The 21,938-nt window shown below is 52.3% G+C and overlaps 10 protein-coding genes across 10 annotated transcripts; 7 read left to right on the forward strand and 3 right to left on the reverse strand.

Moving 5' to 3' along the window:
* Positions 1-1,962: 1,962 nt before the first annotated feature.
* BU25DRAFT_407047 (2-dehydropantoate 2-reductase) lies at positions 1,963-3,056 on the forward strand. The gene has a single exon (XM_033705440.1). The coding sequence runs from the start codon at positions 1,991-1,993 to the stop codon at positions 2,966-2,968; it is 978 nt and encodes a 325-aa protein (XP_033565580.1). The 5' UTR covers positions 1,963-1,990; the 3' UTR covers positions 2,969-3,056.
* Positions 3,057-3,490: 434 nt separating this feature from the next.
* BU25DRAFT_478912 (uncharacterized protein) lies at positions 3,491-4,588 on the forward strand (the record flags this gene model as incomplete). The annotated part of the gene is made up of 2 exons (XM_033711012.1): positions 3,491-3,767; positions 3,849-4,588. The coding sequence occupies 2 exons, from the start codon at positions 3,491-3,493 to the stop codon at positions 4,586-4,588; spliced, it is 1,017 nt and encodes a 338-aa protein (XP_033565581.1).
* A 1,362-nt stretch (positions 4,589-5,950) lies between these two features.
* On the forward strand, positions 5,951-7,268 carry BU25DRAFT_185276 (uncharacterized protein). Its single transcript, XM_033700959.1, has one exon. The coding sequence runs from the start codon at positions 6,224-6,226 to the stop codon at positions 6,980-6,982; it is 759 nt and encodes a 252-aa protein (XP_033565582.1). The 5' UTR covers positions 5,951-6,223; the 3' UTR covers positions 6,983-7,268.
* On the reverse strand, positions 7,256-10,226 carry BU25DRAFT_454846 (uncharacterized protein; the record flags this gene model as incomplete). Its single annotated transcript, XM_033709900.1, has 8 exons — positions 7,256-7,268; positions 7,318-7,526; positions 7,623-8,727; positions 8,786-9,150; positions 9,218-9,349; positions 9,502-9,681; positions 9,740-10,114; positions 10,185-10,226. The coding sequence occupies 8 exons, from the start codon at positions 10,224-10,226 to the stop codon at positions 7,256-7,258; spliced, it is 2,421 nt and encodes an 806-aa protein (XP_033565583.1).
* A 617-nt stretch (positions 10,227-10,843) lies between these two features.
* On the forward strand, positions 10,844-13,547 carry BU25DRAFT_407050 (uncharacterized protein). Its single transcript, XM_033705441.1, has 3 exons — positions 10,844-10,966; positions 11,041-12,611; positions 12,667-13,547. Exons 1-3 carry the CDS (start codon positions 10,882-10,884, stop codon positions 13,426-13,428), a joined length of 2,418 nt encoding a protein of 805 aa, XP_033565584.1. The 5' UTR covers positions 10,844-10,881; the 3' UTR covers positions 13,429-13,547.
* Positions 13,548-13,846: 299 nt separating this feature from the next.
* Positions 13,847-14,629, reverse strand: BU25DRAFT_185345 (uncharacterized protein). Its single transcript, XM_033700961.1, has 2 exons — positions 14,529-14,629; positions 13,847-14,467 (listed from the first exon to the last, which is right to left on the reverse strand). The coding sequence occupies exon 2, from the start codon at positions 14,438-14,440 to the stop codon at positions 13,991-13,993; it is 450 nt and encodes a 149-aa protein (XP_033565585.1). The 5' UTR covers positions 14,441-14,467; positions 14,529-14,629; the 3' UTR covers positions 13,847-13,990.
* Positions 14,600-15,171, forward strand: BU25DRAFT_185319 (uncharacterized protein). The gene has a single exon (XM_033700960.1). The coding sequence runs from the start codon at positions 14,759-14,761 to the stop codon at positions 15,047-15,049; it is 291 nt and encodes a 96-aa protein (XP_033565586.1). The 5' UTR covers positions 14,600-14,758; the 3' UTR covers positions 15,050-15,171.
* Positions 15,172-15,671: 500 nt separating this feature from the next.
* On the forward strand, positions 15,672-17,897 carry BU25DRAFT_185372 (histidine permease). Its single transcript, XM_033700962.1, has 2 exons — positions 15,672-15,959; positions 16,009-17,897. The coding sequence occupies exons 1-2, from the start codon at positions 15,797-15,799 to the stop codon at positions 17,484-17,486; spliced, it is 1,641 nt and encodes a 546-aa protein (XP_033565587.1). The 5' UTR covers positions 15,672-15,796; the 3' UTR covers positions 17,487-17,897.
* A 1,227-nt stretch (positions 17,898-19,124) lies between these two features.
* On the forward strand, positions 19,125-19,498 carry BU25DRAFT_332986 (uncharacterized protein; the record flags this gene model as incomplete). The annotated part of the gene is made up of 2 exons (XM_033702466.1): positions 19,125-19,269; positions 19,344-19,498. The coding sequence occupies 2 exons, from the start codon at positions 19,125-19,127 to the stop codon at positions 19,496-19,498; spliced, it is 300 nt and encodes a 99-aa protein (XP_033565588.1).
* Positions 19,499-20,364: 866 nt separating this feature from the next.
* On the reverse strand, positions 20,365-20,924 carry BU25DRAFT_418202 (uncharacterized protein; the record flags this gene model as incomplete). Its single annotated transcript, XM_033707861.1, has 2 exons — positions 20,365-20,729; positions 20,885-20,924. 2 exons carry the CDS (start codon positions 20,922-20,924, stop codon positions 20,365-20,367), a joined length of 405 nt encoding a protein of 134 aa, XP_033565589.1.
* Positions 20,925-21,938: the final 1,014 nt, after the last annotated feature.

A 21,938-nucleotide genomic window follows, 5' to 3' on the forward strand; every position in this document is an offset into this window, starting at 1 on the left:
GTGCTTAGTACACTGAAGAATCTGAAAGTCATCGAAATCGATCTCCTCGCTTGGTCCTATGGCTGGATCTTTGATGAGCTCAGCGGAATCAGCTGTGCGCATGCCGAAATGCCGTTGCCTTCACCTGTTCGACTGAGCCGTGAGGAAAGGGTGGAGAAAGCTGTCTTGAACGATCTATATCATGTTGTCCTATCGATCATCAAATGACTTAATCCATGCGGAAAAATCAGACTGGAACTCGGTTTCAAGGGCGAAGCGAACCAATTCTTCGGCGCTGGATCAGCACGATGGAGGAACTTCATTCTGAGCCGGCCGATTGACATCACCATCGACGAAGGTGTGGACTCTGAAAGGGCGAATGACCTTCTTTCAGCAACAAACTCTCTCTAACGGACATGGCTTGTCGGTTTCTGTGGCCCTTTCTCCCAGGGCATCACAATACTTTGTCACCTCAACCTAGGTCCCGGCCTCTGTCAACCAGGCTTCTCACAACTGCTATTCGCCAACTTCGTCGTCGACCGGGGCGCTCTGGAGGACATGCTTAGAGTCCAGCGGCACGCATTACTGCAACTTCGTTTGTCAACGTTGGATTTGCTAACGCCGTCACCCGGGAACCTCAATTTGGCGGTGCTGAAGCCTGGGCAGCGGCTAGGTCACACATATCGATGCGTTATTGATGATATGTGGAACTATAACAGCCGATTGGCTGCCCGAGTGCTTTAGCCTCTGGGACTGCAGAGCATGGGTCGTTGGTCTTGTCACTGCCGTAGATAATTACTTCAGGTTGATCAGCGTCATTAGACTATTGAGTCAAAAAGATGTCCATGCGTACCCGCACAATCAGGGTCCAGACTGACGATCTGAAAGCTGCCATACGCGCCATTTCGTCTCAAGTCGGTGCGGGTGCCGCCAGGGTAGCCGTTGGGACCAGTGAGACTTTTGAAAGAAGTCCGACAATTGGTGTCAGAGAAAGTAGAGATAATGCTAGCCGAGAAAGAGGTGTAGGCTAAAGCGAGGGCGAGCAACAGGATATTGAACAACATGGTCTCAATAGGGTAGACGCAGGGACAAGAAGAACTTGTTCTATCCGATCAGACTCGAATTAGTGGTGTACGCTTGATATGCACTTAGGCTCGCAACAAGGTTGTGCTACAGCCTGATATCGTTGGACGCGCAAGGCTGAGTCCAGAAGTAGAACACTGTGTAACATTCCAAGCTCTTAGCCCGCACCAAGCATGCGGGTAGACTCCAATGACATCTCTGCCCGCAAGCCTACTTAACTCGTCACTCGTAAAGGACAACCTCATATATCTTGTCGGATTCATGGCTCCTGGGGGATGAAATATTGTTCAGGTGGTGTCGCTCGCGAAATAGGGCCAAATTCAAGCGTTTGCCAGATCAAGCCGCTGTCTACCAGTGGTAGCGAACAGTTCAGGCTTGACACCCACAGAATGACTGCTGACTCGACTACTCTCGCAGAAGTTGTTCAGCGCGGCTGTAGAAGCTGGACATACTCACTTCAGCAGGGAATGACCCTATCGTAGCCAAGAAGACCCCACGCTGTATTGTTCAGTAAAGCTGACTTTGCAGATTGGCCACATACAAGCTACGTCTGCATTGTAGGCATATGATAAGGTCTTGCTTGATTTGTTGATGACCTTTGTCGGTTACAGCGTCGACTCAACTCACCTGGGCATCCACCCTTCCGGGAAGCTGAAAGATGGTTCTTACGCCATCGCAGTTTGGCGCCATTATGGCGCCCCTCACGGCAGCGTGGGCGCTGAAGTTGCCATCATAAAGGTGATCAGTATCAAAATCATAGCGTGGCAATAGGTCGTCGATGTCGTAAAGGATTGCGGTAGGTAAGGAGATGGAGGCAAACATCGTGACGTGGTTGGAAAGTGGGGCACCCACGCCCTACGAACAGCAAGACAAGGAGCTACTTCCACGCTTCAGTCATCAGTTCTTCCCACCTCTCAATTGCTCCAAAATGACAGCCAACACGCAGCCGAGAGTCCTGCTGTTTGGTGCTGGTGGTATTGGGACCGTCTATCTCTGGCTGCTGTCGAAAAAGTCGACTACTACCGCTGTCTGTCGATCCAACTACGACGTTGCAAAGAAGGATGGCTTCATCATCAACTCCTCAATCTTCGGTCAAGGCATCCACTTCAAGCCAAACGTCGTGCGGAGCTGCGAAGAGGCAGCGTCTGCAAATACACCCCCGTTCGACTACATCGTAGTGTGCAGCAAAGCTATTCCCGGCACTGTACCCAAGTGGATCGCTCCAGTCGTAACTCCAGGACATACTGCAATCGTGCTGCTTCAGAATGGAGTCGGTATAGAAGAAGAGTACCGCACGGCCTTCCCAAGTAATCCGATCGTCAGCACAGTACTATACCTCCCCGTGACTCAACGACCGGCAGGCGTCATCAACCATGGCGAGACAGAAGGAATCGAGATTGGCGCATACCCCTCGTCTGCACCTGACCAACATGCCAAAGCTTTTACACGTCTCATCCAATCTGCCGGCGCCACTGCTGTCCTTCACGAGGATATTCAGCTGATCAGGTGGACCAAGCTCCTCATCAACGCGCCTTGGAACCCAATATGTGCACTTGCATTCAGCAAGGACACTGATGTGCTCGAAAGTTACGACGGAGCCCCTGGTGTCATTGAAGCTGTAATGTTAGAGATCAGAGATATCGCAGTAGCACACGGATACAACATCACTATGGAGAAAGTGCAGTTCGAGCTTAGCCGCGCAAAGGCACGGATACCTATTCATGCCGGCATCGAGCCGAGCATGCTGCAAGACGTGCAGACTGGCCGACGGATAGAAGTTGAAGCCATAGTCGGAAACCCAGTCAGGATGGGCAAAGCTAAAAGTGTCAAGTGCGACAGGCTGGAGCTCTTGTACGTTCTCGCGAAGACACTAGACTTGCACTTGGGTAGAAAGCTTGACGCATGAGGTCAAGGTATAACGATGCTCTCGCTCTCAACTCGTCTTGCCGCATAACCATCCTGCTAAATTCTATAAACAGCTCTTGTCGCTCAGGTATCGCATGCTCCCGCCGTCTCCGCTTGTGGTGTTCTTTCCGTGACTTGACATTCACCTACAACCCCATCTGGTTACACTCTGCACTCCGCACCACGCGCAAACCTTCCCTTACCTTCACCACTGTTCAGTTATATCATTAATCATTGGCACCGTCACTCCATCGTTACAGGCTACCCCAAGCTAGCCCATTCCCCGCTCGCTCACACTAAATCTGTTTCCATCACAGCGCACCGCGCCGACACTCAGTTCGAGCAAACTCCTGCTCGCACAACTGCAACTACATAACTTTGCGAATATTTTGATCGCACCATAGACAGACACACACCACGCAGTACGCACTTGATCAGCTCTACCCCGAGCTTGCCTCTCTGTTCCACACCACAACACCAGATTCGCCTACCAGCTTTGATTTACCATATTTGCGCCGCCAACATGTCGCTTCTTTTGAGCATAGCCTCTTTCCTATTGCATACTGCCATGCTAGTCTGCACATTGCCTGTCATGGCTGTCGCTATAATCGCGGTGATCACCAAGAAGATCTGTTACGCTCTGAGCGGCTCATCCGGCGAGCTCGATTACTCCTTCGAACGCGTTGACAATTATTACGTCGATAACACAATCTCTGATCCCTGGGAGACCTGCCGCTACCTGGGTATCCTGGCTGGTATGCGTCTACTTACTGCTGCTTTGTTGTGCGGCTGCACGGTTCGTAAGTATCATTCAACATTTACTGTTGCGTGGACTCACCTTTCGCACAGTCAACCAATGGCTGCACGACCACCTGCCGTAGCGGCTCTGGAATTCTGTCCAAAGGTACCACGCCCTGCAATACGGCACAATTACAGCCTGATACTCGATGTGTCCAAGCCTCTCCGCACTCGTCCTTACCCCCAATACGCAGATACTCAGGCATCTTCATCGCTATCCACAGCTAAACCATTCCCTTACACCAACTTTGATCCCCACCGTGGCTGCAATCGCTCCGTCAAAAAAGCAGAACTCATCTTCGTTTCGACTCCAGACACCAGGAACTTCCTCAACAAGGATGAAAAGCGAGAACTTGGCAATCAGTACGTCGAAAGGAACGGCTCTAGGCGGTGGCAACGCATTCCAAAGCGAAGAGAAGATGATAATAAAAGCATGGCTGACCCTACTGTAATCGGTAGTCAGCAGAGTACACTCAAGTCTGGAAAGAAGGGTCAAAATCCAGTTGATGCTTGCGCTATTGTTGTCACCAAAGTACCTGAAGTAATTAGAGGTTTCCTGGCTGCAGCGTCTGAGGCCCCAGATGATGCTGGAGTCAGCAAACTTATTCAAGGAACTTCTGGAGCTAGTAAAATGACCAATGTTCAGGGAAGCTCAGGATCTCCAACACGCTTCTCCTCCAACCCCTGGCCCAGAAGCAGCGAGCTTTATCATTCAAGGTCTCAACTCTATCCCAAGCAAACCTCAACCTCTTGTGCGTCAATGCGCATAACTTACCGACTCCACAAGTGCTTGCACGCCGGCGGCATGTACAGAGATCCTTGAGTCGCCTGAATAGCGGCTCATCGAGGTCCTCGGGTATCTAGATGGCAACGCATTGACTTTCGCTACTTCCATGACATATCTTGTGCTGCTTTGATCTCCGGTACTTGCATATTGCATCGACATATGCTGTCTACAAATGGATCCAGCACGCACAACTACTCCTGGCCTCATTCGATGGAGTGGGACTTTGCCTTGACCGATACCTTGAGTCCATGTGGATCAGGGTCATCCAGGATTTCTTTCATGAGCTACGGCCTCACTGCGACATTGTCAAGAGCTTCGACAACGAAGATCTAAAAAATTTCCTGGAGACGCTCTTTGCTCTCCGCCAGCGCTTCATACTATCGCTTCAAGCACTTGAGGTGACTCAACTTGAAGCCCCTCCAGTCGCCCCTCCAGAGCCAACACCAGCCACCACGAAGCCGGCCGAAGACCTCCAGGCCCCTTCGCCACCGAAATCTTCTCCTTTCGATTTCACGTTTGGGACCTCCACGACACAATTCAGTGTATCCAAGCCGACATCTCAGCCTGCTGGTCAGCAGCAAGCTGCTGCAGATCACTCTCGTGCCAGCAGTAGGCCCACTGGCTACCCCCACGCCCAACAATGCAGTTACTAACGCACCTCCTCAGTCTTCTGGCAGTCAGCGGGCCGGTTCGACTTCAACAGCTGGGTCAGAGCAAAAGTCATCGAAAGGCTACGTTGTCATCAACGAGCCGAAGATTCCACCATCAAAGAGCGCGCGTAACTTCCACGATCTGAACAGCCTCCATCCCTTGTTCCCTGAAGAACTGACGAAGATCGCCGCAAAGTGTTTCTACTGGAATGATTGGGACATCTGGAAGTATACTGGTGCAGAGAACCTCCGTCTGGAGCCGAAGAACAAAGCATACTGCAACAACAAAGCCCTTGTACAGATGAAGTCAGAGGGCATTGCACTCAGACTCAAGCGAGCTTTGCTTGTGCTTCGCTTTCAAGCTGATCCACGATGCAAATGAGATGAGAAAGTTTGCAGCGCGACGAAATCTGAAAATTTTCCAGAAACGGAAAGGCTGGCGCAATGCTTTTACCTTCTTCCATAACATGGTCGTCTGCGAAGACGAAATCGAGAAAGGGTTGATCAAGCAACACGGCGAGGACGCGTGGTACGCGCTTGCCAATTTTTGAACGAATTCACCGAAGTCACCCTATCCCTATTGGCAAGCGGAATCTATTCTGATAGAACGAACCCTCGCGGATCAAATCGAAGGTATGCGATGTAACTGGCTCAGAGACTGACGCGGCTAATCGAAAATCAGATGGTATCGCAGCAGAAGGAAGTTGATAAAGTGCAGCAACCACCCTGACCGTTCTTACGTTCGACCCACCCACTATTTTCCCCACAAGAAATAGTCTCTAACCATTCTCAATTTCGATATTCATCGGTTTCCGATGTTGCTATTTGCTGAGCAAATGGGGCGGTGCCTCAGACTGAGCATGCGCTTCAGGTCCCCGAATCCCGACGCGAAGCCAAATCTAGACGTGCGTACCAACAGCACAGGAATAACTCAACTTCGGCCATGATCCAGGCCTCTGCGTTGCATTAACTACCTCAAAATCCCTAGTCATCCGTTCCACAGCACCACCATCTCGAAACAATGGTCTCAGCCCAATCACTCGCCCTCCACCTGCTCATCACCCTCCGAACTATCTCCGCCAGCCCTTTGCCCCGGCATCACAAGCCTGTCAAACGCAGCACAACAAGCCAGAATGTCGGCAGTGGATTTGCGATAGCAATATGCGTTGTTTTCCTCGCCGCCATTTCCTACTATTTCGGAATGCACCACGAGCGCACAAAGTCATGGTTCAGCAAGCGCAATGCGCCCACTGTATCCGAGCCCGTAACTCATAATAAGACAATCATGGAGGGACAAAGACGTCTGAGGCAGATAAGCTGCCCGCTCGCAGTAGCATCTTCAGCACCCATCAAGCCGTACGATGATCCAGTCGAAGCGCCAACACCAAGCTTACGGTACTACGAACTGCCTATCAAAGAAGTGCACGAGATGGGTCTGCCGAGCCCGAACAAACCTCCGCCACGAGCGAGTTGGCTTTCGCTCGATCGCAAGACTTGGTGGCTCAAGTACCCCGAGGACGAAGAGCAAAGAAGGAGTGCAAGCACGAGCAGGAGCAAAAGCGTGCGCAGTTGGTTCAAAAGCGAAATAAACATGAACAACGTGCAAGAGGAGATACCAAAGCCGTCACCTGGACTGATCAAGGCCGTGCATCTGGAAGCTCACAACGCCAGCGAAGATGAAAAGGAGAGGACAAGCGATGGAAGTACATTCATGGACTGGAGTGGCTTGGACTATGTACGCAGGATTTATATTGGACGCAAAAGCAGGGTCGGACTATAATGCCGTATGGGCTACCTAATACACTAATCAATTGCAAGCTTCTGCATGACACCCTGTTCTGTTGTTTCCTCCTTGACGTTCGTCGAATAGACTCACAGACTTAGCAGGACAAAGCGGCAAACAGTGCAAACGCCAGACATCAACACCGCACAGATCAAAATGACCTACTATCAAACAGTAATACCATCAGGATTGGACATATCGAATGACTCCAAAAGATGACGTAGCTTCAACGGCTGCGGCATCTCCATGATCGCCGGCGAGTACAAAGGATCAAAGATCCTCACTATCACTTGTCAGCGCAACTCAACTTCAAACTCACAATAGAGACTTACATATGCAACATCTCACTCTCGCCACCATGCTCAGGCTTCTTCTTCCTACTACTCCCCATATCGAACGCAAAGTAATCCGGACTCTCCTTGAATGGGTTTCCCATGTCAGGCGTACCCATATCAATGACCGCCGACGTCGGCGGGATGGTAGTCAATATCATGTGCGGATGATCAAGTTGGGCATCTTGGTCGGATATGCGGCGCTGATACTTGCGCGGAAGTCGCACGCGGTTTACACAATCTCAACATACAATCTGGTACCTCCGAATCGAGCGTAAGCACTTGTATCATGCCGAACTCCTTACCGCCACCAGCGCCTGCAGTCTTGCCAGCAAGCGCACGCACTGGCTTGTCTCCCCTATCAGACTCATCGCTTCGAGCCAGTGTAGAAGATGCATCTGGAGGAAGACGTGCACTGTGTCGCCGTCTGCGATGCTGTGCTGGCTGCGCTCGAGATGCTCGACCCAGTAGCGGCACGCATACTGCAGCTCAGGCAAGAGGCTGCTAGCCACTACTTCCTCTTCTATCTCGCTTCTCAGCGTCCCAGGTTTCGAAAGACCGCATATGTCCTGCCGAAGGCCGTTGGGCGCGGACATGAGCTGAAGGCAGCGAAACGCCAGCTTCTCTTGTGTGCTGCGCTCGTCTACCCAGAAGCTGTCGTCGCTGCATCTGTCTATGCTAAGGAGGAAGTCGCGAAACGAAGGGTGGTGCAGACGAAGCGGCTGCAGTGGGTCTTCTAGAATGTTGAGAATAGCATGCAGATCCTTCAGCATACAGTGCATCCTATGCTTTGGGACGAGGAGCGCACCTGAGGATCTAATAGAAAGCGGAGAAGCAAACACCACAATACCTCCCAGGATAAGTCGCAGCATGGTGTAGTACATCGTCGTCTCATGCGTACTGTATCCAGGCTGGACCAAGGTCTGTAGGACTGTGAGATACATCTTGTTGAGCTGTTCTTCTGGCGCGGCTACATCACGAGAGATACTGCACTCAACAAGTATGCGCAATCTCACATCGGGGAATAGCCCTTCACGAACAAAGAGACAGGCAGTTGCTGCCCAGATGAACAAACTGCTAGCATGCTGCACTAACAGTCTGATTACTTCTGCGCCCGGCCAGTCAGCATCCTGATAGCTTTCCTTTACAATGAACCTGAGGTGGTGCTCAAGGAAAGTGGATATGTCATGGTCGATGATCGACGGCAAGATGTTGTGCAGCACGACGTCCTTGTGCTCCGTGTCCGACACCTGCCCGAACCCATGTCGGATCGGCACTTCCGGCCTGCTCGTCAGGAACACCCGCAGCCTCACACCCGTCAACGACGACTGCTTGGGTGCTGTCTCTGCTCTTGCCGAACGTGTTGTTCTGTGTGCTTGCAGTGTGCTGGGGTAAGGGTCGATCTGTAGCCTGCGCACTACTAGTAGCGTCTACCGCAGGGATCTTAGACAACAGCCCTTTAGCGCACGCTGCCACCGTAGCTGCCGCGTAGTTCTGCCAGCCCTTGTTCTTGTGCGAGTCTGCATAGTCGCAGATGCCCCGGACAACTACACACGGATACTCGTCCATCACTCCAGCTGCTTCCATCTCGAAGCAGATGACATCGTGCTCTCGCTGCACTCTCTTGCTCTCGACGGCAGATATCTGCAGCTGATTGCTCGATGCGATATTGCCGAAGTGAACGGCCGGTCGTCGTACTGGTAAAGCCAGCGTTGCCACAGTCAGTGGAACAGAAAGTGCCCAGTATACCCAGAACTGACGGGACACAGCAAACAGCGGTTGTCCAGCGTCTCTGTCAGGCTCAAACGAGAAGAAGTTGGTTCCAAAGATCGTCTGTGCGACAGGTCGTGTTTTAGCCACATGAACGCATGACAGTCAGTATAAGGGACGAAAAACTTACAGAAACAAAAGGGGCTGGCAAGAAAGTCATCGAGACCACAGCGATCGCCTTCATCGCCGACGCTTCTCTCTTCGCCTCTTCTCCTATCTGCAGCTGGACCATGCTGTCCCTCTGTGCGGCAGCGTTGAAAGCCTGATATCGTAAGTTTGGAAGGCCGCTACATACTGCCTATCGTAGACTTGACTTATTAGAGTGATCTCGTTCTGGATGCGCGCGTTGTTCGCTTCAGACCGCTGAAGCAAGCCCTGTAGGAGGCCGAGCTAGAACTCGAAGCGACTGCCGACTTTGTCCCAGCGTCTGCGGCCATTCTTGCTGCGGGCGAGGTCGTTGTTTGCACGGAACCGCTCATGGTGATGCTGCATGGCGTCAAGAGACCGTATGGCCACGCTGAGAGTCTCGCTGACGTGCACCCCGTGTCTCGCGATCTCGTGCAAAAGGAAGTAGTCGGTATCTACTAACCTCCTCTGTTGCTGGTGGTGAGCCTCACTGCTGTTAGCGACAGGCGCGGCGAACGAAACTTACGGCTTCCCACTGGCTGATGTGGTTTCTGATCGCCCAGACCGAGTCATCATACAGCCGAAGAAGCGCATCCAAGACCTGCGGAAACACGGCGTACGGACAAGAAAGAGAGACATCCTGCGGCCAGGTCATTGACTGGATGTCCGATCGCAACTTCGCAGGCAGATCGAAGCACAGCAGCGTGACCGACCCCGACTTCGTCCAGCATGCGAAGAACCCCATCTCGTACCATTCCCATCCGTGCCGCGCACTCTGCGGCCCGTGTATCGCGATGTCAGCGTTGCACTCGCTGGCGCTGTTGTGATGGTTGGAGATGTGTGGTGTGAACGTCCTCTTCGGCTGGAGCTTGTCGTACGTCTGCTTGACCGTGAAGCGAGACTAGTACGCTGGGGTCAGATGAGGGACATCCCGACAGTGTCCTGAGCTTTGCCCGCGCTACTGTACATACTGTAGAACTCCACTTCCTCGTCCTTGTCCAGCCAGACGTCATACCCTCAAAAGCCGCTTGACTGAAGATACATGCTGTCAAAGAAGAACGAAGGGATCTTCAGCTTGCCTCTAAGGTTTCCTTGGAGTTCTGGTGCAGTGTTTACGAACGATTTAGCAGACGCGAAGCTGTTTGGTGTCAAATCGTAAGCAAAAGCTGCTCTGTCGGCAACTTACACGACTTGAACGCGGGCAGCGTGGACATCCTATAGCCAAGTCAGTCACTTACTTGCAGATCCTTTCCTCCACTAGCCTGTAGCAGTTCTTCCCATGTTATCTCTCGAGATTGGCACGAGTGGTACGCAACGAGGTCTGGTCGTTCAAGTTGATATTTTCTCCAACGTTCGTTGCGTAGGATACTAGCCTAGCCGGATGACTTCGTCCGTGTCCATCGCGTTGCAAAGATTCCCTTGGTGTAGCTATGTGGTCACAGTCTATCGGATACGCTGCGAATTCCGGGAGGTACGGCGGAGCGAGCAGGCTGGCGATCAGGCGCATGCATGCATCCTTGGCCCCTGCCATGGACCTCGCGACTGACTTGTCGAGATTGCGAGGCTGCAGGCTGCATGGCCGCCAGGCTGAAGCCCAAGAGGCGCTGCGCCGCGGTACCATCACCGCAGACACTCCATCGCTGATGCACGCGCTGCCGCAGCGATGCCATGGCCTCTACGACATCTAATGTAGCGTTCGGCAACGCCTACTCCAGCGTCCAAGCCAACACCATCAATGGCTCTGTCCACATTGGTACGTTGCGGGACCGCCCGAGGGCCGTCAAGCTGTCAGGTAGAAGCGGGACGCTAAGCAGACACCTCAAACAGGACTCGAGAACACCCTCAGTGGTCTCCCGCGCGCCGAAGACGCGCCCTTCAACTCGTACACTAAGCAGCACGAGCCTGTCTGCCTCCCCGACACACGCGTTGATCTCCTACACGAGATACACAGCTGGGCGAACGGGACAGATGAGCGATGCATCTTCTGGCTGAGCGGGCTGGCGGGCACGGGCAAGTCGACCATCGCCCGGACAGTGGCGCGCAGGTACTTTGGGGAGAAGCGTCTGGCTGCGAGCTTCTTCTTCTCGCGCGGCGGCGGCGACGTTGGCCATGCGGGTAAGTTTGTGACGAGCATCGCGGCGCAGCTTGCGCGCAGCGTGCCAGCGTTGCGGCAGCACATCTGCAACGCCATGACAGAGTGGAGCGACATTGTCAGCCACTCACTGCACGATCAGTGGCAGCACCTCGTTCTCTGCCCACTGTCGAAGCTGGATGAACCAGAGCCAGCGAAATACGTCGTGGTCGTTGATGCGCTCGACGAGTGCGACAGCGACAGCAACATCCGCATCATTGTGCAGCTGCTGGCCGAGGCACGGTCGTTGACAGGTGTCCAGCTGCGGGTGTTCCTGACTAGCCGGCCAGAAGTGCCAATCCGGCACGGGTTCGGGCAGATGGCGGATGCGGAGCACAAGGATGTTGTGCTACACGACATCTCGCCGTCGATCGTCGACCACGACGTAGGCCTTTTCCTCGAGCATCACCTTAGGGTCATTGCCAAAGAATGCTATCAGGCTGCCGACTGGCCGGGCGCAGAAGTGATCAGACTGTTAGTGCAGAGTGCAAGCGGTCTGTTCATCTGGGCGGCAACTGCCTGTCACTTTGTCCGTGAAGGGCTGTTCGCTGATGAGAGGCTTCGCATACTTCTTGCAGGCAGTGCTTCTAGTGATGCAGTCGCGCCAGAAGAACAGCTCAACAAGATGTATGCCACAGTGTTGCAGACCTCGATTCGCCCCGGATACAATGCGCAAGAGATGACCATGTACTACAGTATGCTGCGACTTATACTGGGAAGCATTGTAGCATTGATTTCTCCGCTCTCTGTTGGATCCCTGAGTGCGCTCCTCCTCGTACCAAAGCATAAGGTAGACCAGACGCTGCAGAATCTGCATGCTATTCTCAACATCCCAGGAGACGCGAGACGACCGCTTCGTCTGCACCATCCTTCGTTTCGTGACTTTCTGTTCGATAGAAAGAGATGCGGTGAGGACAACTTTTGGGTAGACGAGAAAGGCATACATAAGACGCTGGCATCTCGCTGCCTCGAGCTCATGTCTGCGCCTAACGGCCTTCGGCAGGACATGTGCAGTCTCTCAGGACCTGGGACCTTAAAAAGTGAGATCGATGCAGGATCAATTAGTATCAACCTGTCACCCGAGCTGCAGTATTCGTGCCGTTACTGGGTCGAGCATCTCGAGCGTAGCCAGCACAGCATCGCAGACGCAGACGAAGTGCACGATTTTCTCCAGACGCACCTTCTGCACTGGCTGGAAGCCATGAGTCTGATGGAGGAGACAAGCCAGTGCGTGCGCTTGCTGACAAGACTGCAGACGCTCGTGGGGGTAAGAAGTTACATATGAAAAATGCATTCACTACATATACTAATTTCCGATGTAGCTATCTGCAAGCGCCTGTGCAAGCTTCCTTCGCGATGCAAACCGATTTGTACTGCGGTTCTGTTCGATTGTGGCAGAGGCACCCCTGCAGGTGTACTCGTCAGCGCTTGTCTTCGCACCAGAGACGAGCATTGTCCGGAAAACGTTTGTCTACCAAGCCATACTGGCCGTGGAAATACTGTCGGGCGGAGAGGCAGACTGGGATGCGTGTCGCAGCGTGCTGGAGGGCCATTCACTCTCTGTCAAGGCGGTGGTGTTCTCGCCAGATGGACAGCTGGTCGCCTCAGCATCTCGCAACAGGACAGTGCGAGTGTGGGAGACGGCGACGGGCACGTGTCGCAGCGAGCTGAAGGGCCATTCAAGCTTGTTCACGGCGGTGGCCTTCTCGCCAGATGGACAGCTGGTCGCCTCAGCATCTCGCGACAGGACAGTGCGAGTGTGGGAGACGGCGACGGGCACGTGTCGCAGCGAGCTTGACAACCCGTTCATGTACATTGACAAGCTCACCTTCTCGCCAGACGGTACTGCTCTGCATACCAACAGAAGAGACATTCCGCTGCCTGCAGACCTATACCTGAAGTCGCCTCTGGAGCCAGAAGAACATGCTTCCCACCTCTCAGTAAAGGGCCGGTGGGTGCTGCGCAATACGCAGCGCTTTCTGTGGGTGCCCTTTGAATTTCGGTCATACAAATCGGCAGTATGTAAGGATATGGTCTGTCTTGGGTGTCCGTCTGGGCGCGTGGCTCTGCTTAGGCTGCAATAGAGTTGTGCACAGGAGCGTTGCGGTCGTCTGCAGTAGCATGCTCATGAACACATTAAAGTCTAAATGCAACAACTGAGATGCGAACACAAATGGCATGAACGGTTGTTGCTATGATAAATGCATCATGTTTATATATACTAAAGATGTCTCTTGGAATTGCTAGCTGGATTGTGCTTCTGTAGCGGTGAATCGCTACCAATGTTTGAAGCATGTACGCGATCTGACTCTCGTCTTGTTGACCTCGACATTGTAGATGTGCATGGTAATTAAGCATGCGCCCGTGCCTAGCCGAACGCTTCTAACTCACGCCGGCATCGGTCCATGTCTAGCCACAACCCCAGGCGGTGCCATGTAACAAGGCTAGGTTATCTAACGCTATAAGCAGTCCGTGTGGCGTAAGGCTGTCTCACGCTAGCTAGTATTAGCAGCGGTTTGCTTTAGAGGTACCAGCTCCCACGTTGAGATTGTGTAAAACCTTGCGCGACAGCAGCCACAACACTTGTAGCGACTTCTGCACATTGTTGCGATGTGAGTAGGCTTCAATAGAACACATATGTAAGTTTCAGGAGCAGCAAGACTGTCGTGGTGCTGCTGTAGAGGGAGGAGTATGTTTCGCAGCAAAGGAAGGCACTTTATGGAACAGGCGCGGAACCATCAACGTGGCGGTATTATTTGTTGTGAAGGTGTGCACACGTGTGACTTGTCTGCAGCAAACTATTGCTATCAGCGCATAGCAATTACTGAGGTGTGGTGGAAGCAAGACGCGTTCAAGGTCAAAGTGACGGTGGTTTTGTTCGGCGCGGGGGGCTGTTCGAATCGCAGGGAGGGAGGTTACACTGGAGGATCGTGATGACGATTCGGCCATCATGCCGGTACCTCGATTTGAAAGAAAAAAGCGATAATGATTACCAACTGAGGTCCACGCAGGGCGACAAGCAGTTTGAGAGACTCTTCCATGTGGAGGCAAAGTCATATTGGGTAGCATCTCTACCTCATTGTTGAAGTGAACCATATCGAATCATGCAGCTACCAACTTTACCTCGAAAAGGTTAGACTTGGGTGCTGGACCTGCATACACTAAGACACCCCCGGATCCATACCTGACGGCTCCCCTTGGGGTTCTATAGGCGAGCATGTCTCAGTATGTTTATCGTACGAAACGTTCTGGACGTGCATAGGGCTGAGACATCAAAGTCTAGGCAAACATGACTTCTAGTTCTGACGCATCGTGAGCTCGATAGACATCTGCGAAGCTCCCCTAGGTAATCAATTGCTGTTATCGATGAGATCGATGCAGTCATCTTGACTTTCCTGACACCATCTGGCGGTGATGTTTCAGATTACTCGATGTTTGCGGTTCGCCTTATTGTTGTCGAAACTACAGACCCGAGCTTGTGATCATGAAGCAGTTGCGATCGAGACGGCCGAGAACCATAATGTAGATCGAGGTTACATAGCAGCGTGGTCAGACTCGACTGTGCCACGGGAATGTAACTGTTCGTGCCGGGGCATCTCATACCGGACTGCCTCTTTTGGTCCAGCAGCCGTCGATGGGAAATTGTGCAGGGTTGCCGTATATATCGTTCGTGCGCGTTGCGGCACATCGTGTGGAAATGGGTGAGGCCCCTGAGTGCTCTGGAGTCACTGTCGCGCTGTAAAGATCTGCATTGAACGTGCAGACCTGCTTGATATCTGCGGTATCAGTTCTTAGTCAAAAGAAACATTCACAGACCGAGTCAGCTCAGACGCGAGCGAGGTCTGTGTGGGGTATTCGAGAAGTTACGTGGAGAGGCTCTTCGACGTCGTGAGGTGTGATTCGATGCCAAGGGCTTATTTCCAGTACCGGGGAAGGAACGAGCCGCCGCTATTCCCAACCTTTCAGCTTCCGCCACTGACGGAACCGAGAACGAATTACTAGAGTGCAGACTTTTCCTTGCCAGCCTTTCGGCTTCAGTCATGCGGCGCGGTAACATCGCGCTTGCCTGTGTGGTACAAGTTCACGCGAACGGGCGCGACAACCCGCCCATAACCGATTATGTCCTTGCTCAAATTTTTGCGCTCGCCGCGAATCACCAGATGGTCACGGATCACCCTCGGCAACCGGCGCGGCGAGGTTGAGGCCTTTGCCCATCAAGTGGACCATCACGAAAATTTCTATGGTCGATGCGATGACTAGAGCGCGTGCAGTTGGCCGACGGCTGACATTCAGGCTGTTGACGCGGTGCACCATGGCCCCACAAGATCACACGAGCGCAATTGAAATACATCTGTTCCCCAGTTGATGCGTGCTTGACCCATAGTTCAGTCCACGATTCTGTCTACCAGACTTCACGTCTTACGCCAGGGCTCATTCTCCCTTCTCGTCAAGATGGCAGCCACACAAGGACCTGATGCCATTGCGCCCAAGACGGACAACCACTCGAGCAAGTCGGTTGCCCACTCGGCAAGCGACCTCGAGAAGCAGCAAACACCTCAGGGCGATGAGCTGCAGAGGAAGCTATCAAGTCGTCACCTGCAATTCGTTGCTATTGGTACATTCACCATCAATTCTATTCAGGACAGCATTGCTAACTTATGCAGGCGGAACTGTCGGAACTGGTGTTTTCATTGCCAGTGGAAGCTCAATTAACACAGCTGGTCCTGCAGGCGCGCTGCTCGCCTATGTCTTCGTCGGTACTCTCGTCTACTCAGTCATGATGTCTCTCGCCGAGATGGCTACCTACCTTCCCATCGCCGGTGCCTTCACACAATATGCCTCTCGTTTCGTCGACCCCAGTCTTGGATTCGCTATGGGTTGGATTTACTGGTTTTCGTGGTCGATTACCTATGCGCTCGAGTTGTCAGCAGCCGGACTCATCATCCAGTGGTGGAACCAGGACTTGAACATCGCCATCTTCATCACCATCTTTTGGGTTCCGATCACTGCAGTCAACTTCCTTCCCGTTGACATATTCGGCGAATTTGAATTCTGGTTTGCTTCGATTAAAGTCGTTGCCCTGCTTGGCTTCTGGATCTTTGCCATCATCATGAACGCTGGCGGTGTTGGACCCCAAGGATACATTGGTTTCAAGTACTGGGACTCTCCTGGTGCTTTCGCCCCTTACCTTGCCGACGCACCTGCTATTGCGAAGTTCGTTGGATTCTGGGCTGTTCTGATCAAGGCCGGTTTTGCTTTCCAGGGTACCGAGCTCTGCGCCATCGGTGCTGGAGAATCCGCGAACCCCCGTGTTACCATGCCCAAGGCTATCCGCAACACATTCTGGAGCATCTTCACCTTGTTCATTTTCACCATCTTCTTCGTTGGCATCCTGGTTCCCTACGATAACGAGTCCATTGCCATTGGTAATACAAACGCTGGTTCCTCTCCCTTGGTCATTGCCATTCAGCTTGCTGGAGTTTCTGCGCTTCCAGATATCTTCAACGCCATTCTCTTGACTGTCGTTCTGTCTGCGGCTAGCTCCAATGTGTACTCTGGCAGTCGTATCCTAGTTGGTCTTGCTGAGAACGGCTGCGGACCAGCTCTGCTCAAGAAGACCACAAAGAACGGCGTGCCATACTGGGCCACCGCTGTTACTGGTGCAATGGGTCTTCTTGGCTACATGAACTGTTCTGCCAGCGGAACCGAAGCCTTCAACTGGCTCCTGAACATCGTCTCCGTTGCTGGTTTCATTGCATGGTCTTGCGTTTGCATCTGCCACATTGCGTTCATGAGGGCTCTCAAGGTGCAGAACATTGACCGTGACACTCTGCCTTTCAAGTCCTGGGGTGGAGCCCCCATGGCCTGGTACGGTCTGGCTTTCACTGCCATCATCACCATCACACAGGGCTTCACCGCATTTGTTCCTTGGAACGTCGAGAACTTCTTCATCGCGTACATCAGTTTGATCCTGTTCGCTGTCCTGTACATCGGCCACAAGATCGTATACAGGAGCCCACTTGTCAATCCCGCTGAGGCCGACTTGGTCACTGGCCAGTTCCACGATGAGGTTGCTGAGACCTGGGAGGAGAGCTCCAGGTCGACATGGAAGAACCTGATGAACAAGTTCTCCAAGTCATGAGCCTTGTCTTTTAAAAGCATTGGGTGCGGGTCTTTAAAAGTCGTTACGACCGCATGGCATGGCGTTTACTTAGTGTATTGATATCTTGGAGCACGATACCACCGTTAATGTTTACTTGTTACTGTTCAAGTTTCTTGTTTTCAACCCATGTGCATGCGCTTGGCCTATTTCCTAACATCCATGATGAAAGTCATGCAGTCCCTTGCTAAGAGCCGCAGCCATCAAGATTCGAAAAGTACAGGTTTGGCAATGAACCTCTGCCGGTGCCTGATCTCGATTCTCGCGTAAATGATCCTAAATCGAGATGTGCATCACTAATAGCATCAACAGTATAGCCTCGCGTGGAGAAAGGCTTATCACCTCAACGCGCTGTTGGACGTGAGGCAAAAGTCACGACCAGAATAGATTGAAGTGCCACATCTATTGGCTGCAGTGCGAAAATGACGATGCGTGTTGTAGTATTGTAGGGATCATTGCAGCTGTCAGGCACAAGGATCGCGACTGCCGCGCAGGAATGACGTGGGTTGGCGCATAAGCGGATCGGCGATTTCACCCGAATAAGGAAGGCGCGATGAGTGGAACGGCTAGGGCTAACGGCTGTGCATGCGCTTTTCTCCCTGCCACAACAACAACCACAACCTTCAAGATGCAATGAGGTGTCAATCTTTTACGCAGCATCTTGCGCAGCAATCGTGAGGCTGTAATGCGCCATACGTCTGAGTCGATTCGCTACCACCTACAAAGACCAGCAGCGTACTCTTTCCAAGCTTCGCCCCCCACTGCAAGCACAGTGACATTGAGTAGGTAAGTAACTATACATTCAACCTTGTGCTATAGCGCCCACTAAGCGAGCTAAACTTCCCGAACCAGTTGTTCTTGGAAGCGCTCTCAGCTTTGATTTGTTCTGCGCCTTGCTCCTCCCCTTGCTCCACGTTTGTGATCGACACCCCTATTCCATCCCGTCCTGTTACGGCTATCCACATGGCACAACGGCAGTTGACACATCTTTACAACGTCGAGTCGCCACGATGTGATACTGCTTGCCATTTCTGCTCTCTCTGAACAGGGCAGGATCAACCTAGGAAATCGTTGACAAACAGTTGCCTCATGGTATGCGCAACTACATGTGGCTATAGCTTCTCATTCACGAGGCCTTCTTAGTTCACCCCGCATATCAACACGCAGCAGTCGTGCCGTCTCAGCCACGAACGGCTCTAACGGTCTGCCCGTCCCTCGATTGAGCCACTCAGAATCATGCGTTAGGGCGTTGCAGGCTGAAAACACACGATCAACGTCACTCCTGTCTAGGCACGGCCCCAAGCTGGTAAACCGGCAACCCATATTGGCTCTGCCCACATGCTTGAGCCACTTTATGGACATGCTGGGGTATATCACTCCTGAAGGGCGATGACGATCCGCTTTTCGTGCACAGTCGTCGATGACGAGGTATTGTTCTCTTTTCCACATGTCTCCCATTCTTGAACTTGGACTTGGAGTAGGGCGTCAAGAAATGTATAAGTAGGCCCTTAGGATGTCGACATTTGACCATCATCAAACATCATCAACTCTCAATTCACTCACACATCCATTCAACCAATTACCTTTCCGTCTTCTCGCCTACCGAAACTAGCCATCAGAATGCAGTACTTCACCATCCTCGCTCTCGCTACCGCTGTCTTCGCCGCTCCTCTCGAGGAGCGCCAGGCCGGCCTCTGCTCATCGGGCTCTCCTCTCTGCTGTGCGACCGACATCCTCAACCTCGCCATCCTCGATTGCCGGACTCGTACGTGCATCCCGTTCCAGCATCATGACATTGTTAAGATGAGCTTCGCCGGACTTTACTGACACTCGGCGCAGCTCCCACCACCCCCACCGGCATCAACAACTTCATCGACATCTGCTCCGCTGAGGGCCAGCAGGCTAAGTGCTGCTTGCTTCCTATCCTCGAGCAGGCACTGATCTGCACTGATGTTCAGCCTCAAGCTGCTGCTCCTGCTGCCTCTGCTGCTTAAGCAATCGAGTATCGATTTAAGTTGGGGTGCATGTTGATATGTTAGGGTTGTACAGGATAATGTGAATTATGGTGGTGTGTAATGGACAATGATATAAACGATAACTGTTTCTACTGTTCTGCATTACAAATTTTCAGTGAGCATTGCTAGCTATCCCTTTAATCTCTCCAACTGTGTTGACGTTCTAGTCATGATCATCAAGTTTGAGAACTAGGGTCTAAAGTTTCCATGGTGGCTGTAGGAAGTACGCCTAAGTCCTAAGTGTCTATGTTCCTAACTCTGCCAAACCAGTCACTCCCGATTCAATAGTCTCGGCTCAGGACTCGATGGCAATGATGTGGTGACCTATGAAAGCCTTGTGTGGTCTTTCAACACACAATTCTGCACTATGTATCGATCCCTTCTGAAGTGGGAACACAACAGCGAACAGTCATTCCTGTCGCTTTTTCTCATTCGATGTACTCGAAAACCTGTCTGTCAGATATGTCAACGTGGTTCACGGCGCACGACTGCTTAGAATCCCAGATATCAGGATTTCTGTCCAATCAGCGGATCATGGGTGCGTTTCTCCAACCATCAGTGGTTTGTGGCTGTGTCGTCGACCAAGCAAAACACCCTCCTTTTTGAATCAATAGTAGAGGCTGTGTGGAAGCCAAAACAATCCTTCAATACCTGAGTCAGACGTTTCACAGAATGCTATGCCGTGGTGCAGCATGATGAAATTTAGATGTGGAGGAATTCATAACATTCGTTATGAGCTACTCAGTGATATCGTGCGCCACACATGTGAAGACAGTGCAAAGCAGCGGAAGAGAACCCTTCCTATCACTAACATTGCCCGTCCTGCTCAACTCTTCCATTTGTCTTTAGTTCCACAGTCTGACGACTCCCATAAGTCCCAATCCCAATGCGCCCATCATCAGCGTACCACTTGGCGATACTGAAACAGCAGTGGATGAGTTGCCACTGCTGCCTCCGCTGCTTCCCTTGGGTTTGCTTGCACGATCATCGAGTTGTGGGAGTCCGGCTGCAGCGCGACCCATCAGCGCATGACGAAATTCTGGGACGCTCTCTGGAACGGCGGGACTGGTGAGAGGTGCTGGGTTTGAGAGGGCGAGGGTTGCGTAGATGAGGGTTATTGCTGCGATGAACTTCATTGTGGTGTGTAGTGGGGGCCGTTCAGTGCGTAGTATTGAGTCGTGTGTTGACGGTTTGATATCGGTTGTGTTGGCTAAATCTAGTAGAGTTTGAAAACTTCCCTGAAGTTGTGTAGAGTATGGGAAACCGTGAGCAGAAGGCCGCTGATATATGTATACGGCTACGAGCAAGCGGTGTAAGCCATGGTCTCACTACGCCGCCTGCATCGAAACTTGGAAGACTGCTGACCGGCGATGATCGCCAACACAGCCTGGATAGAAAGGGCCATGGTTGGTGACGTCTGCATCGTAGAGCCAACCAGATGCCGCCGCGAACTGGGTGGCTTTCTCTTGGCTACGCCTTACAAGGTTTCACTGTGCAGCTGAACAAGCACCAACCATCATTAGGCCTGAGCTTTGTGATGGATGTTTACACAGGCTTCGTACTTCGCCTACATTGTCTTGCTATTTCCCACAATGGTATAAAGTCTGCGGTAGACTTCAAGAAGGATTCATCGAGCGCTGTTGCTGTGGTCGTGATGCCAGTCGGCATTGAACAGAGGTAGCGGAAGGATGAGGCTGCGGCTGGACGCCTGGGTGCCGTGCAACATCTTCGCGTTCGATCTCCAAAGGTCTCTTTGCTTTCTGTTACAATCATACTGGTTTTCCTTTGAGCTAAAGCTGAGCATTACACAAATGCGCAACAATGCTGATGGCGACGCCATACTGTTGTACATTATTGATGATGCCCATATATGCACAGCGGTTACTTCCGTCAGCGAGAAAGCTGCAATGGACCGTAGCAGAGCACAACACTCACTGCTGCTCAACTGTACAAAATAGCCCTTGATCCACGCAACATCCAGGATGATCCTCATCGGTACCCTCATTGAGCCGAGCTGACAGAAGACATCGTCGCTATCGTTTCACCAGACATTCTTGGAGACAAACAACCCAAACGGTCGGAATGAGTTCGAGGTCCTGCCCGCCCCCATTAGCAATTGACAGGGAGCAGCGCACCTGCTTCGAGATTTCTAAAGTGTGCAACAAAAGTAAAGTCAGACAGAAAGAAGGACAATTCGAGGATTCGGCTGCAGCACGAACAGGTGGCAGGTGCGATGGTTGATGAGCTTTGGGCGGCATACGCTGTTTAGCCCCTACATTGCCCACCCGGGACGGCACGAAAACCAAGATCCAGCCACTTTTAGCCTCTACCCCAGGCACCGAAACCGTTTTCAAGGATAACGGCAATGCACAATAAACCTGGGTTCGGGGTTTGTAACAGTAGCGACGAGATGAGTGGA

The sequence above is a fragment of the Macroventuria anomochaeta genome (genome assembly GCF_010093625.1).
Source record: "Macroventuria anomochaeta strain CBS 525.71 unplaced genomic scaffold BU25scaffold_4, whole genome shotgun sequence".
Lineage (NCBI taxonomy): Eukaryota > Fungi > Ascomycota > Dothideomycetes > Pleosporales > Didymellaceae > Macroventuria > Macroventuria anomochaeta.

Coding starts and splice junctions, on each gene's coding strand:
- BU25DRAFT_407050 (XM_033705441.1), top strand. CDS start 10,882: ATGGCCTCTACGACATCTAATGTAGCGTTCGGCAACGCCTACTCCAGC. Junction 10,967..11,040: donor CAATGGCTCTGTCCACATTG/GTACGTTGCGGG, acceptor CACCTCAAACAG/GACTCGAGAACACCCTCAGT. Junction 12,612..12,666: donor GACTGCAGACGCTCGTGGGG/GTAAGAAGTTAC, acceptor TTTCCGATGTAG/CTATCTGCAAGCGCCTGTGC.
- BU25DRAFT_185372 (XM_033700962.1), top strand. CDS start 15,797: ATGGCAGCCACACAAGGACCTGATGCCATTGCGCCCAAGACGGACAAC. Junction 15,960..16,008: donor CCTGCAATTCGTTGCTATTG/GTACATTCACCA, acceptor TAACTTATGCAG/GCGGAACTGTCGGAACTGGT.
- BU25DRAFT_185345 (XM_033700961.1), bottom strand. CDS start 14,440: ATGGTTCACTTCAACAATGAGGTAGAGATGCTACCCAATATGACTTTG.
- BU25DRAFT_407047 (XM_033705440.1), top strand. CDS start 1,991: ATGACAGCCAACACGCAGCCGAGAGTCCTGCTGTTTGGTGCTGGTGGT.
- BU25DRAFT_185276 (XM_033700959.1), top strand. CDS start 6,224: ATGGTCTCAGCCCAATCACTCGCCCTCCACCTGCTCATCACCCTCCGA.
- BU25DRAFT_185319 (XM_033700960.1), top strand. CDS start 14,759: ATGTTTCAGATTACTCGATGTTTGCGGTTCGCCTTATTGTTGTCGAAA.